The following is a 15,117-nucleotide window of genomic DNA, read 5'->3' as shown; positions in this document are numbered from 1 at the left end:
TCTTTTCAGTTCCATTTCCGTTGGGGCTGCTTGACAAGATGTGAAGATTTCAGCTTCTTGGAGGGAGAGGTTGTATTCAGGCTGTCTTAGCTTTCTGGTGATGCTTTTCTGTCCTTGAGCAAAGAGGTCCTGTGTGAAGTGTTGGTTTAGTGGGAAGCAAAGCTGTATCATCAAGGAAAGAGAAGGGCAGTCCAAGTGGGGTATGAGGACAGCCTGGACAAGGCTGAAATATTCTTATCCTTATCCTTACCCTGTGCTGGGGTTATACTCCACCACCTTGCCAGCAGGTTAGTATTTGCCCCATTTTACAGATTGTGAAACTGGGACTAACTGAGATCTTGATGCTTGATGCAGCTCAGAAGAGCTGCTAGGAGCAGAGAGGAGGTACCCCTGAAGGATTCTCATTCTCCGGCCTGTATGGAGAAGCCTTCTGTGGCTGCTTTCCTCTGTGATGTGTTGTGTTATAAACTCTGTGGTAGCCACAGGCTGTGGTGGAATCATGGGCCAAGTATGTATGGCAGCAGAAGGTAACGGGAAAACATGAGTGTTCCTGGAATCTTTTTAAGAATTTGGGGGCTGGGGTATATTCGAGACTTTGTGCCTTCTTTTAGAGATCTACTTGCTAAGTATGAGTGAAACATGAGGAAAGGAGTTCTTAAGTGATCCCAAAACAATCGTCTTGGTGTGGAGAATGCTGGGAAAGGGCCTGCCTGCCACTGGGGGGAAGGCCGCGTGGGCTCTGAGGCTGACTCAGCCCAGATACAAAGTCTGAGGGTCGCTCCTGGGCTTGATGCCAGTGTTTGCCGCCCAACCCAGGTGGGCCTTTTGGTGCAGGTATCCATCTGCCAAGGTGTCTAGTCTCTCATGCCTTTTGTTGTTTCCAGTAATGATGTTGAGATTCTTACTCCCTCTGGGATCTACATACCCGCCCCCGCAACCCTTGCCCCTGGGAATTACCAGTACCACCAGGGGGCGCTAATCTGTTCTTTTTGCCCCTTACGGAAAAAATCAAATTTTAATGATGGCAAAAATCCCATTCCATATGGGAAGGGAAGACTTTCCTAAAACAAGCCAGTTACCTGAACCTCCACTAGCCTGAAAGTGCAGTGTCCTCTTGTCCTTCTCTTCCTCCTCTCTGTGTGCAGATTGCCCCTTGGGGGCTTCAGCTGCAGCTAGGCTGCCTGGTGCAGTGGGGCAGGCCCAAATTTGAGAAAGGTTGCTGGCTGTTTAGGGATGGAACAGCACGGCGGAAGCTCATCTCTGGGCAGGAGTGGATGCTTGAGAGTAATGGGAAAAGGGATCTTTTGGAATCAGGACTGCTACTGCTTCTTTGGGGAGGTATGGGAGGAGGGATTGTGAGATTGTGATGGGAGATATTTTTCTTTTTTGTAGAAAGTTTCACCCCAAGACACAAATACATAATTTGGAGGGCAGGAGGCATGGTGGGTTGGGACCGTTGTTCTGAAGCCTTATCTGAAAGTGAAAATATGGCTGTGCTGTGGCAACAAGTGTGCCATTTCACCTCAGGCCTCCAGAGCCCCCAATTCTCCCTGACCTGTTCCCTGCCTTTTTGTCCAGCCTCACATCTCCCTGCTTCACACCCCCTCACTTCCCTCACAGTGTGCCTCTGCACATGATGCTCCTCCTGCCTGTATGCTGCTCCCACTCTCCACCCACCCCCCTTCTTGTCCTCTAGGACTTTGCTCAGGGTCACCTTCTCTGGGGAGCCTCCCCTGAGCCCCTGGCTGATCCCACTACACAAAGCGCTGATCAGATGCATTAAACTGTATATACTTATCTGTCTCCCCACTAGATTGTGAGTTCCTTGAGGGCAAGAACCAGATCTGATCCATCTCCGTCCCATCATTAGGGCCTGGTGCCAAGTAAACACTTGACACATGTTCCTTAAATGAATGAATATTATTAAAGAGCTATTTAGCCACACCTTTCTCCCTGCCACCCCTGACCCCAAGTAACTGTACTGCTGACTCTCTTTTGAGTAAGTGAAGTCTTCTTTGGAAAACCTCAGATCATCCAAATGTTGCTCTGTCTCTATACCAGATGGAGTTGTAATGTAGAGAGAGGCATGGACAAAGGATGGGAGCCATCGTTGTGGGGCCTAATCCAGCATGGCAGTAGCTGCCTTTGGGGTAGAGATAGAGATCATCAGAATCAGAGGGAATTTTTTCCTTAGTAAGTGTGAGGAACAACTCAAAACCTGTGGATTGTGCCTCAGCAGTTCCTCTAGTAGGATATTCTCTTGTGCACAAGAAGTTCTTAAGAACCCTGGTCTGTGTGCATGTGTGTGTGCATGCATGCATGCCTGTGACACGTGAGTACACATATGAGCACATGCTTGTGTGGGGGGAGAGACAGGCTCGGCAGGAAGAGGCATTCTGCCTTGAGTGGGTCTGTAGCCCACATATAGACACTCACTCTTACTGCTCTGTGTAATGGACATGTTATTAGCCTGCTTGAGATTCTTTCTTAGTACCCGTTGATAGTCTGCCTGGAGACTTATTTCTGATAGAGACAGGATGAGACATGTTTCATTCCTTCCCAAGCCCTTTCCCTACCACCTCTAAAATCTGCTCCAGCTCATCAGATCTCTGCCTCTAGCAGCTGGGCTGCTGCACAGTCCCTGACCATGTGTAGTCTTTTTTGTTGTTGTTGTCATTGTCTTAAAAAAAAAAAACAAAAAAAAAAAAACACCCATTTTGCTAAATGCCAGTAAAGGGCTTTGTCTTGCACCTGTACTTATAAAGGCTGAGATTTATTGGTCTCTTTGTCTGAGGAGAAAGAGTGGGTCTGATTATCAGATTGCACACCAGAGACAAGTGCTTATGTAATCAACAAACTGTCTTGGTGTCAGAATACGATTGTGTTGGAGATAAACTGTGAAAGGAGAAAGGCTGGATGCTGACATTCTATTGGCACTGAGTGGCCTGGGCTGCTTCCTGTAGTTGCCAGTGTTTATGATGAAGCCAGCTTGTTCCTGGACAAAGCCCTTGTGTGGGTAGGGGATCTCAGCAACCAGTCATGTTATCAGTCAGGGTCAAAAGCCCTCGCCTTGTGGTTTCCGAGTCTGGAGAAGCGGGAGTTAATCTGTAATCCCTCGGTGAAAGGAGCCACAGAGCACACATTAATTCTTCCTCTCACCTCTCCAGCTTTAAGTGGTTAAGGTCTCTGAGCTCTGTTTAGCCTGTGAGCCCTGGTTCTCAGCTTAATAATACTTGGCTTTGCTCTAGTACCTTTCATTGTGAGGATGTGAAAGCTTTTTACAAATATATATTAACCCAAGTGAGATTGGGTTTAAAATGCAGCAGGAAGGATTTAAGTTATGCCTAAGGTAGAACTTTCCAATATTTATTTTTATTAAATTGGCTCTTTCCCTCATGGCTTCTCGTGTAGGTCTTAGAGATGTCTTACAGGTTGTCAGGTGCATGGACTAATGTTCCTAATTCTACAGTCTCTTCATCTAGTGCCTTGGTAGAGCTAATAAGATGTAGTCCATCCTTGGAAGCATTAATACAGAGGAGTGAGGCCTCCTCCTGGAAGGATGCCTCTAGCTGAACCAATAGCTCAGGCCTCTGTGTCTCTGGGGGTGAGTTCATGCCCTTTAGGAATTCAGCTGTAAGCCATGTCTTGCTGAACCACAAGTGCTCTAGAAACACGTAGAGAGGGAGCTGAGCTCACTAGGCCCCCCTCAGGCTGATGATTCTAGGACTACTGACCACTGGATAGGAGTGTGAGAAAGCCCCAGGACCCTGGAGCCCTACCCACTACCACCAGGGTTGAAGAGGCGGGCCTAGCCTATAGAAGGAGATCCTGGAGAGCAGTGCCCTGGTTTTCCTTTATAGTATAGTGATTTTCTGTCTCCGCATTAGTGATTTTCCTGGGCCCAGAGCAGGTGCTTGTAGAGTACATAGATGCTGACTTAAGTCCCATTTTCCAAGGAGGGAGGGCTCTTGGCAAGGGTACCCATTGGTTTCTTCTGCGAGTCCTTCTGGAAGCCCTTCAGTATTCACCTCATCTGAGTGACCCTTGGTAGGAGTCAGAAGTCGTAGACCTAACCTTGTCCCAGAAGACTCAGACTAGACATGAGACTGGCACACAGACCCCAGAGCTTTCCAAGAAGTAAGAGTGGCTGTAGGTTTTCCAGGATAGTCCTGCCCCTAAGTCCCAGCTCCAAGCTTGAGGACGTGACTTGGCTCTGGAAGAACCAAGCAGGAGAGAAGCTGGACCAGAAAGAAGAGCAGTGGATGCATGGGTGCTAGTCAGTCATCTGGATGTTGGACCTGGAGTTGGCAACAAGCCTACTCTGGGCTCTGGCCCCTGTGTGCCTGAGGCAAAACACAGGGCAACTGCCTGCTGAATGTGGGGCTCTGGGTGCTGGCTGGACTGGGAAGAGGAGGGGCTGCCAAGAAGAACACAGATTCCATGAGGGCAGGGTTTTCATGTTTTTCCTCATGGCTGGATTCCTAGTTCTTAGAATGGAGTCTGGCACATTGTAGGCTGTCCATGAATAGCTGTTGACTAAATAAATGGAGGAGTCTTGGCACTCTAAGATGAAAGCTGCTGACCCAGAGCTCTTCCTCACCCTAACCCTCCACTCCCACCCCTCAGCAGACCAACTCTTCTTCTCTTTGGCTCAGGCCCTCCCCCTGCTGGGCAGTTCTTTGGTCTCCCAAGCAAGGAAAGGGTGTGGAGGTGCCAGCCGGGTGGGCATGCTGTGGGTTAAAGCCTTGCGAAACAACAGTGTAGTTAATCTTTCTAATTTATTTTCCTTTTAGACCATGGGAAGTCTGTAGGCAGCAGCTGTTACCCAATTAAAATACAGATTAATATAAAAACAGTTTCTGGAATATAAAATAGAGTGGCTGTGTCCTTACACTTCCTTAAAATACCACCTAATAATGACTTGATGAACTACAGAAACCCACCTAGAGGAACTCAGCGTTCTTAAAATGAAAATTTCTTCCCTAAAAGGTGTGTATTACCATTCCATGTAAGTCGCTACGAGAAAATAACCTTCCCTCTTAGAGCCAGCGGTTCCTGTGATTTGGGTATTTGATATTCATTAAATGTAATTATAGTTTAATTGGAGTTTAATCCCCCCCCAACACTTACAAAAAAAAAAAAGAAGTTCCCAAGCAAGCCTGAGATGCTGCTCTCTGTGGAAGTAGCCAGGGGCACATTGGGCATGGTGATTTCCTGCTGGATCCAAGTCTATGGATAGGGGCCTCCTGCCTCAGATCCCTGAGGCAGTCTGTCCTAGTCTGTGTCCGAGGGATATTTTCACTTCCAAACAATGCAAAGCAACAAGCTTGTTTGAAGCTAGGCCTGACCTGGGTGTAGCATAGGCCCGTGAGTCAGAAATTCTCTAGAGCAGATTCATACATTAGGCCTTTTCATCTGCATTAAGTTAAAGGTGTCTATTTCTTACTTGCCTAGTTGGTGTTGAGGGCCCAGGTATTTAGGGTGAAGGGTAGATGCCTGTGGGGCTCCCCTGGCTCTTCACTGATGTTACAGGGGGAAATGCTGGACATCAGAACCCAAGTATGGCTGTCCTGTGCAAGTATTCTCCAAGTTCTCTGGGAACTTCTGTGAAGCTTGGAGGTGAATTGACTTTAGATTGTAATTTGTAGGGAGTTATTGAGCCTATTGAATACAAAAGATACATAAAATCAGGTTTTTTTCAAAGTAAAAGCTGAAATAGGTATGAAACACACCCTGTGGTCAGTATGTAGGTGTGTATCCCCCTCTCAGGGCAGGGGGAATTCACCTTGTATCCTGGGACTTTATTCCCAAGGCTTCTGTCAGATTCTGAGCCTAAAGCAGTGCACACCAGAATCTTTTACAGTAGAAGGAGAAAAACAGAAAGAAAAGGATCCAGTCCAGTTTTGAAACCCTGTGCCCTCCGGTTCCACCTATTGGCTATTTCTCTTTCCTTTCAGCTCACCGGGATTATTCAAGCTATGGTGGATGGTCAGCCAAGCCTGCAGCAAGTACTGGAGGTAGGTTGAATGACCTTTAATTCCTGACCTCTGACCCTTTCCTGCTGCCTTTCTCTCCCTCCCCTCCTGAGAATGTAGCCGTGTAATTTGACTATGATTATGGCTTGATTAGAATAACATTTGCTGTCACATCAGTGACATGCTGTTGAGAGTATTGAACCATTGATCTGTCATCTCCAGCTGTTCCCATCAGGGTTACTGGCAAGATGTCCGAGTGCTGCCCTGAGATCCTCACAGGGCTCCCCACCCCCTCCTGGTCCCTGGCCCTCTGCTGGGCGGCATTGGCAGCCTGTGCTGGGCGGGTCAGGGAGTGGGGGGGGCTGAGCTGTGGCACTGCAGGACTAGCCCTGGGGACTGGAGGTGTTTTTGTTTAGCTTTAGTGTGGGCTTCCTGTGGCATGTGAGCACTTCATTAACTCACCCAGAACTCCCCATCGATGGCTTTTGTTTGCTGTCAGCTCCTCCAGGAGGTGCGGCTGGGCCCGCCTGCCCCACTGCAGCTTGCCGCTGGATGCGTTGTGACTGTCAGGGGTGCAGAGGCTGCACTGGGTAATGATTCCTAATCAGAATAATTACAACAATTGCCTATGTGAGGGAAATCAAATTAAAGGCTTTAGAACCCTTGGCAGAGACCACACTTCTAGGATGTTCTCCTCGGGGAGCTGGAAAAGGTTAAGATGCTGCTTCTTGTGCTCCAGCCTGAGGGAATAAAGAAGGGCTATGCTTGGCCTCAGCTAGTCTCCCACCCCTTCTGGCCTGGGGGTTTTCACCAAGGGAGAAGGTCCCCCTCCCGCTCCCTCCTCTCTAGAGGGAGGGGAGAAGAGAAAAAGCCTGTGGATCTCATTTGGTGCTTTATTTATCTTTAAGACCAGTAAACCCAAAGCTTAGCCCCTATCAAAGCACAAGAGAAAGCAGAGTGTTGGGGGGATAGCAGGGCACATCTGCATTGGAGGTAGGCAGCCTAGAGGAAGTTGGATGGTGGCAGGGAGAGGGAGGAAGATCTCTTTATTTAGCCAAGAGATTCTGCCCCATGGGAAAGAGAAATGCAGACTGAATTTCCTGGGGCTCCTCAGGATGGAGTCAGATTTAGGCTCACCTAGTGGCAGGTGTGCTCTCTGTTCCTGGGAGTGTATAAGCCTAGGCTCTGTGACTGGTCAAGCTCTGGGTAGGGTCAGCATTAGGGTACCTGCAATACATTGGGAGAAGATAAGATGAGCTCTGAGGTGTCCCCCAGCCCCACTGACCCTCTTTTTTTCAGGAGAGATTAACTCCTATGATTGAGGGGGCCCCTTAGCATGGATTGCACCCTGTAAGACTGGATTCAAGGAGAAAAAGGGGACCCATCCTTTCCTATGCCCCAGCCAGGGCCTAGCATGTGACGGAGGCCAGAGAGCAGGCAGCTTTTTTTCTTGGAATGTCTCTGGCCAGGATCCTAAAAGGAAGATGCCTGCTGTAGGCCAGCACCAAACTAGGGCTGTTGAAATTACGGGATTTTTTTTCTTCAGTGGTGCTGGTTGCCAGGGACCTGTGGTCTTCAGGAGGCTTCCTCCTGCTAACCCCAGGCCAGCCTGGAGCAGGGTGCTCAGATGATTCTGAGTCTCACCCAGGAAGCTACTTCAGCACACTGTGTGGGTAAAGAGGGAAGATTCCGGGCATCAGCCTGAATAGGGAGTCTCTGGCAAGGAGACTAGAATAGGCTCTGCTTTGTCCCATTAGCCCTGAGTTGGTCATACAGCTAAAAAGCTAACTTCTTGTCCTAACCAAGTCCCTGAGCAGGTGGCCAGCTAGATGTTTGCCTGACTAATTTGGTCCAAGTAGGACTCAAGCTAGACCTTCTGTAGCTGGGAGGGCTAGCCCAGCTGATTGGGGGTTTTCTCAGTGGTTCCTCTAGCTCTTTATCCATTCAAGCATAGGGGGAAGGAAAAGGGCAGACTTTATTCCAAATGTAGTATCTCTTCCCTGGACAGGCTCACAGTGGAATGTTTTCACTAAATATATATCACATGAGTGAATGGCCTACGTCCTAAGCTTCTGAAGGACCCCCTGTGAGTATTAAGTGCTTCTCATGGGGAAGACTTGGTCTTGCTGAGCATCGGCTCCTGACAGTCCTGTCTTGCTCTTATCTAAGAGCACTGTGCAGGAGTTGGGGCATTGGAGAGCCCCCCTGGAAGATGGGGCACTTCCCTTGGGGATTTAAGGCCAGTGAGCTGGAGCAAGGTTAGCTGACATAGGGAGCTCCAGGTTTGCCTTACCTCTTCTGTAAAGTCTTGGGAAAGGGTATACAAGTGTGCATGTTCATCTGTGCAAGTGGGCCATAGTGGCTGGGGAGACAAGCCATTCAGCAGTGGAAGGTCCAGAATGTAGCTTGCTGCAGAGACTCTTGGCCCAAGAGGGATTCTCTGGTGTACAGACTGAAGAGGGTCAGCACAGTCTGGCTCAGGGAGCAGCTCTGACCTCCTGGGAGTGGGACTGCTCTAGCCATGGAACCACATAGGATCCTTGGCCCTACTCAAAGACTGTGTCAGTGTGGACCAGGCCTCCAGGATCTCTGAGATGTCTGGGGAGCCAGCCTATACCTGCTAGAAGTCATCTTACTTCAAGATTTCCATGGACTCTCCATTACTTGCTGGAGTCTTCACAGTCTGGTTTAACCTAGCCCCCAGCCTCATTTCCTGTCCCTTCTTTCTACACACTGTAGACATTGGTCACACTATTCCCTACTCATATTTCAGTAAATCAGTAGGTATCTTGTGAGAAGGTACTGCAATAGATTAGGGATTAAGACTGTGAATAAGACAAATAAGAGTCCCTGCCTTCATGGTGCTTATAGTCTGGTGGGGAGGGCAGACATTAAGCACATAATTGCTTCTCAAATACAAAATGATTGTGCGTGTGCCTTTGCCTCTGCCTGTAGCATCTTTTCCTGTGTTCCATCCTGTCAAGCAAACCCAACCACAGAATCCCAAGTTCAGTTGTCTTCTTTGTGAAGCCTTCCTTTCTGACTCTTTACCCTGTAAAAGATAGAGCTAGCCACTTCGTCCTCTTGGTCCTATAGCATTCTGTTCACTTCTCCATGGTTGCATCTATTATATTGTATTATGATGATCTGCCTTTCTTGCCTTCTCAGCCTACTGTCTATTTTGTGGTAGGCACTTAATACCTTATTACATTTAATTCTCAAAACAACCCTGTAAGGTTAGTCATCTGCCTCATTTTATAGATGAAGGAAACTGAAGTTCAGAGAGATTAAATGACTTTTAAATGACTTCCCATCAGTGACACAGCCAGGATATGGAAGAGTCAGGGTTAGAACCCAGATGTGTCTGACTTTCAATCCTATGTTTCTAGCTTCTTTGCCTTTAAAAACTAATCCTTCTGCCTGAGTGGAGCAATGGTGATCTGCTATACTCTCACCCCATGCCTGGGATCTTCTGAAAAATAGGCAATATTTCATGAATTCTTTATGATAATTCTCTCATTATATACTGATTTTAATGTTTGTACTTGCAGTGTGAGTGCAAATAATAAAACTGATCAAAGGGATGAAGGGAAAGAAATACTTATAGCATGTTTAGGAACAGTTTTTATCTCTGTCTAGGAATTGAGCTCAGCCTTCAATAGAGTCCACCGAATTTGAATCTGAATCCTCAACCAGGAGAGGAGAAACATGAAGCCTGGGGCCAGTTTATGAGCTTTTAGTAACTAAAGCAGGCAATGCAATCCCAGAGATCAAGAAGGGGTTCCAGCCCAGCAAGGGAGCTTTTTTTGCTAGACTCACGGTGAAGATTAACTTTACTTTCATTGGGGGGAATCACCAAATTCATAAATGTGGTTAATAAATGTTTGGTAGGAGGATGAAATGAGTGAGTGAATGAAGAAACCTGTGGATTGGAGTCCCTCCTTGAGGCCTCCTTCCAGCCTGTTCTCATGGCCCAGGGCAACCTGTGTCTGTGCTAGGCTCTGCTTTTGAGGACCAGCCTACTGGGATATGTCCTTATCCTGTCTGGGGCAGGCAGTGGGACAGTGGAGAGACTCCCTCCTCCCCTGACTCGGGCTTGTGGATCTTCCTGCAGGGATTGTCCTCCCTGTGCCCCCACAGCCCTGAGCCAAGGCTGAGAGCAGAGCCATGGCTGGATAAGATTACAGATTTTTCCTGCTCTGATTACAAGCAGCTTATCTGCGTTTCACTGTTGTGGCTCTTCACAGACTCAGGAAGAAAAAAAAGAGGGAAATCTCATCTGTTCTTGTTGTGTACTTTTCAGAGGGTCGATGAGTGGATGGCGAAGGAAGGCCTCTTAGATCCAAACGTCAAGTCAATTTTTGTCACCTGTGGAGACTGGGACTTGAAAGTCATGTGAGTACAAGAAGGACTACTTTGCTGTCAGGGCTTGGAATCTGTGGGGCCAGGTCTTCCTTTCACAGGCTTACACATCCAAGCCTACAGGGCAGCTGAGTTAGGGAGTGTCTGGATCTTGGGGGCTGCCAAGGTGGGAAGAGGGCTGGGAGCCCTGCCTTCTGCCTCTGGAACAAGGAATAGTAGACAAGTCAAGGACCCTACTGGGACTGCTGTTGTCGGGGCCTTCTGGCCTTTGCCAGGTCCCACTGCTCAGGACAGCCCTTCCAGTTGTGGGGTTACTTATTGTCCTGGAAGGAAGGAAGGAAGGAAGGAAGGAAGGAAGGAAAGGAGAGGAGAGGAAGGGGTTAAAAGAAGATTCTTTTTCTTTTCTTTTCTTTTCTTTTCTTTTTTTTTGAGAGAGAGAGAATGAATCTTAAGCAGGCCTTAGGCCCAGCATGGAGCCCAATGTGGGGCTCAATCTCACAACCATGAGATCATGACCTGAGCTGAAATCAAGAATTAGGTGCTTAACTGACTGAGCCATCAAGGTGCCCCAGATCCTTTTTTTTTTTTTAAACCAAATATATAGCATTTACTACTCTTAGTGCTTTAGAAATAGTAACTCATTAATAAACGCTGGTACTTTTATTCCTGTTTTATGGATAAGAAAATTAAGGCACAGAGTGGTTAAGTAACTTACCCAAGAACACACAGAGCCAGGATTCAAACCCAGGCAACCTGACTCCAGGGTCCTTTCTCTTAGCTATTATGCCATCCTACCCTTTTATCTGAAATACAAAGCCCTGATGATTCAACTGAGGGCCCAGTGGTGGAATGAGAGAGGGCTGCTTATAGGGAGCTCCCCAAGTCCCCAGCCTCCTTGTCCCTCCTTTGTCCCCACTGCTTTTTCTTCTTTGTCTCTCGGTCCTGCCCTGGTTATAGAAGACAGAACTGGTTCCTTTGCCGGGTTGACACTTTTGCCTCTTGTCTATCCTTATGGATACCTGGCTTCAGACAGCCCCCAGGGAGCTAAAGCGGGGTGGAGGTGGTGGGGGCACTGTTTGCTGAGGATTGATAGAATCGATACCTCTGTGTTCTTTGTGACCGAAGGCAATAGCAAGCATTCTGGGTGTGTGTGTGTGTGTGTGTGTGTGTGTGTGTGTGTGTGCGCGCGTGTGCACACAAGCTTCGTGCATAGGGTGGGGTATTGGTGGGGGGTGGGGAATAGTGGCTCTGGAGTAACATTTCCTACCAAATTAGGTATTATCCTCTTACCAAGCTCCTTCTTTATGCCTTTTGGATGCTAGGTATTGAGGTGAAGTTATGCATTCAGGTGGATGTCAAGACTGCTACAGGACACCAACTCCCTAAGTGAGACAGGAAGAGGAACAAGCCCAGATCACATATACACCCACACACCTCATCTCCATATCCTTTAGGTCATGTACGCACATTGACCACATACGTCTAGGTGTGTGCACATGACTCCCAGAGCTCCAGAGGATCTTTGTGCTCCCAGATGACACTCGTGTGTCAGGGAAATTATGGAGGCTGGATCTGGAAGCAGATATGAATCAGGGGAGGGTTCCATGGAGAAGGCGAGGAGGAGGAAGGCTGTTGTTCTTATTTATGGCATCTTGGAAAGCTCTGAGCACTTGAAGCAGAGAGGGATTTAGGTGGATTTCAGCAGCACAAGAGAAGCTATTTGGGGTGGCAAGGTTCAGGCTGATACCTAGCATCTGGGGCTCATGTAGCCTAGTCCAGAGGCCTAGTTTCTCCAGATAACCTCCCAGGACTCCCACTCTTCCAGTGGTTTTCACTCTTTGGTGTGTTCATATCCCAGGCACCCACATTTCATTTCAGAATGTTCTGCATTAAGTGTGAATGGCACGTGCATACATGTGTATATGAAAACTTCCCTGTGCATGCATGCAGGGACTATCTGGCCGGGCCTCCTAAGCTTGGAGTTGGTTTCTCCATAAGAAGAAGAGGGAATTTCAGAGGATGTTGTCTTCTTTGGCCCATTCTGGCCTGCAGCACCAGTTTAGCCCAGTGGGCCCAGAACAGATTTTGGTGTCTCAGGAGGCTGCTTTGAATCTTCACAAAAAATGATGTAATCAAGAAGAGGGATTGGGTCATTGAATCCAAACATACAGGAAAACAAACCAAATTTTAATGAGCATGTACCATATCTCATTCAGTCCTTCTAACTATCTTCCCTGGTAGAAGGTGGTATCTCCCTTTTATAGAGGCAAAACACAAAGTAGTATTTACAACTGAGGCCCAAAATGGTAGAGATTCATAGCTACACAGAATTGAACTCTAAGGCCATGTTGCTTCTAAAAGAGATGGGTTGCGGAGACTTTGGTAGCTGGTTTGGGTTTGTATTGAAAAGGCCAGTGAAGCTCTGAAAAAGAATATGCAAGAGGGAAGCAGATGTCAGGTGGCAGGAGTTGGGGGGAGGAGAGCTTTGTGGCTGCCTTTTAGAAGCAGGACTCCGCATAACTGCTGGGAAGGCTCTTAATTAAATGTGTAACAAAATAAAAACAGCCAGAGAGGAAACCTAAGTAGTGCTGCGTGACAGTGCACAGCTTATCGGTGTTCCTGGAACCTCTCGTCAGATGGCTCTCGTCAGAGCCATCACCTTTTTATGCGCCTGGTAAAGGCTGCTGATGAGCCTGACAAGGGTGGTGTTAAATTGACACCCGCAACTTGTTAGTATGTGGCTTACTTCTTATTTTGACATCCATTTTCAGACTTAACTAAGTCTAAGGAATTCAGAAAATATTTTCATTTCCCACTCTAGTTTTCTGGAGCCATGGCTCCTTCTCATTGCTGCCCTTCCCCTCTCTCCCAACACCCACCCCCAACCAGCTTCACATCACTTTTGTTGGAAAGGGCCTGATTAGTGAGGCACTGAGAAATGGGAACTGAAGTGGCAGCGGAAATCCCACTGGAGAAAAGAAATCTGCTCCCGTCCCGACAGAATCATTTTGTGTCCATCTTTTGTCAAAGCCAGATGAGTTGATACTCTGTGGGCTTTGATGCTGTAGTCACAGATCCTGCTGAGGTGGGTTTTAATTTAGTGGGCATGGATTTAATTTTCCTTCTCAACTTGTTTAAGAAATGACACTTGTTATGGCTTCGACCCTTGGTCAGCTTGCCTCCCCTACCTGACCTACCTTTCCTTTGCCTTACCTCATGGTTCTTGAAGCTCCTCATGGGGTTTAGTGTTCTTTCACCAATCTTCTGTCTTCTCTGCCTACCCAGGCAGGGAATGCCTCTGTAGGTTCCAGCTTTGACATGGCAGCAGAGATCCTGCTGGAGAAAAGCAATCTGCTTTATCTGCCATCTGAACTCCAAGCTTTCACATCCAGCTACTGATTCTGTTTCTCCACCTAGGTGCCCACAGTCCCCTTAAAGCTCAGGTGTCATCTTTCTCCCAACACCTAGTCCTCCAACTTGCTCTCAAGTTGTGACTGGAACCTCTACCTGGTATTTCTGTCAGAAACCCGAGACTCATCCTTGATTCCTTTTCTCTAGTCACAACCAATTAATTGCCAACTCTTGTTGATTCTTCTTGCCAGAGGTTTCTCAAAGTCATTGCCTTCTTTCCATCCCTGCTACCACTGCCCTAGTTCAGGTCACCATATTCTTTTTGGAATACAAAAGTGCTCTAGTCTTTCTGACCCCAGTTTTACTTCTTTTGTGCCATTCTCCTAATTGCAGCAAATTATGTCACACCTCCGCGCAATACCTTCAAGGCTTCCTCTTGCCCTTACGGCAAAGTCACACAGTTTATTGAGGCCTCAAGGCTCTTGCTTACTTCTCTAACCTCATCTCCCTGACCCCAGTCAGATGCTCTAGCTAGCCAGTTCCTTAGGATCCATCTTTAAAAAAAATTTTTTAATGTTTATTTATTTTTAAGAGAGAGAGAGAGAGAGAGCATGAGCAGGGGAGGGACAGAGAGAAAGGGAGACACAGAATCAAAAGCAGGCTCCAGGCTCTGAACTGTCAGCACAGAGCCCAACACGGGGCTCAAACCCACGAACTGTGAGATCATGACCTGAGCCGAAGTTGGACGCTTAACCGACTGAGCCACCAGGCATCCCCCTTAGGATCCATCTTAATGACATTTTCTAGGTGCTTTCCTGTGTGTTTCTGGAATGTATTTACTTATACATGAATTGTATAAATTCTACTTGTCTGTATCTTTCACTAGATTGTGGGCACCATTATAACTTTGGACAATGTTTGACATGTAGTATTTCAATAAATATTTGTTGAATAAATGACAGCTAAGTAATGGAGTGGGCCTATGGAATCCATACTTAGGAAGAATGACAGAGGGATCAATGGAAGGTAGATTCAGGGAGAATGGAACAGAAGAAGAAATCTTGGGCCTTCCTGCAGTGTGAAGGGTTGAACTGTGCTGTTAATGCAAGTTGTTCCTGGATTTTCTCACTGCCAGTAGTGGGTGTTGGGTCCTCCCTCCATGGTGGGTACTGGGTAAGATGGCCCGTAGGCCTGGGCCATGGAGGAGTTTGGTCTTAGGAGCAGGGTGAAGGGCTTTCTCTGAGAGATTTGTGCCTTCCAAGACTGAGGGCTGGGATTGCTCTGGAAGTTTTATATTAGATAATAAAGATAGTCAGCATTTATTGAGCACTTATTATATACCAGGAGTTCTGCTCTGCTATTTACACAATCTCATTTAATTCTACTGCAATCTTAAGGAATAAATTCTTTTTATAACCCTTTTTTTTTT

At 47.3% G+C, this 15,117-nt stretch overlaps 1 protein-coding gene across 12 annotated transcripts in view; it reads left to right on the top strand.

The window, feature by feature from the left end:
- The window catches only part of ERI3 (ERI1 exoribonuclease family member 3), a 128,091-nt gene that overhangs the window by 34,452 nt on the left and 78,522 nt on the right, over window positions 1–15,117 (top strand). For all 12 annotated transcript variants that reach the window (XR_015254656.1, XR_015254657.1, XR_015254658.1 and 9 more), the window contains 2 exons: window positions 5,958–6,017; window positions 10,279–10,370. Coding sequence is in view for 9 of the 12 variants with exons in the window: in XM_086716767.1 (XP_086572893.1) it covers window positions 5,958–6,017; window positions 10,279–10,370 (152 nt within the window). In the remaining 3 variants the exon portion in view is untranslated. The remainder of the gene's footprint in view (window positions 1–5,957; window positions 6,018–10,278; window positions 10,371–15,117) is intronic.

This window comes from Puma concolor, chromosome C1, assembly GCF_028749965.1.
Source record: "Puma concolor isolate L17-30 chromosome C1, mPumCon1.1.hap2, whole genome shotgun sequence".
Taxonomy (NCBI): domain Eukaryota; kingdom Metazoa; phylum Chordata; class Mammalia; order Carnivora; family Felidae; genus Puma; species Puma concolor.
This window is presented reverse-complemented; position numbering and strand designations above follow the sequence as displayed.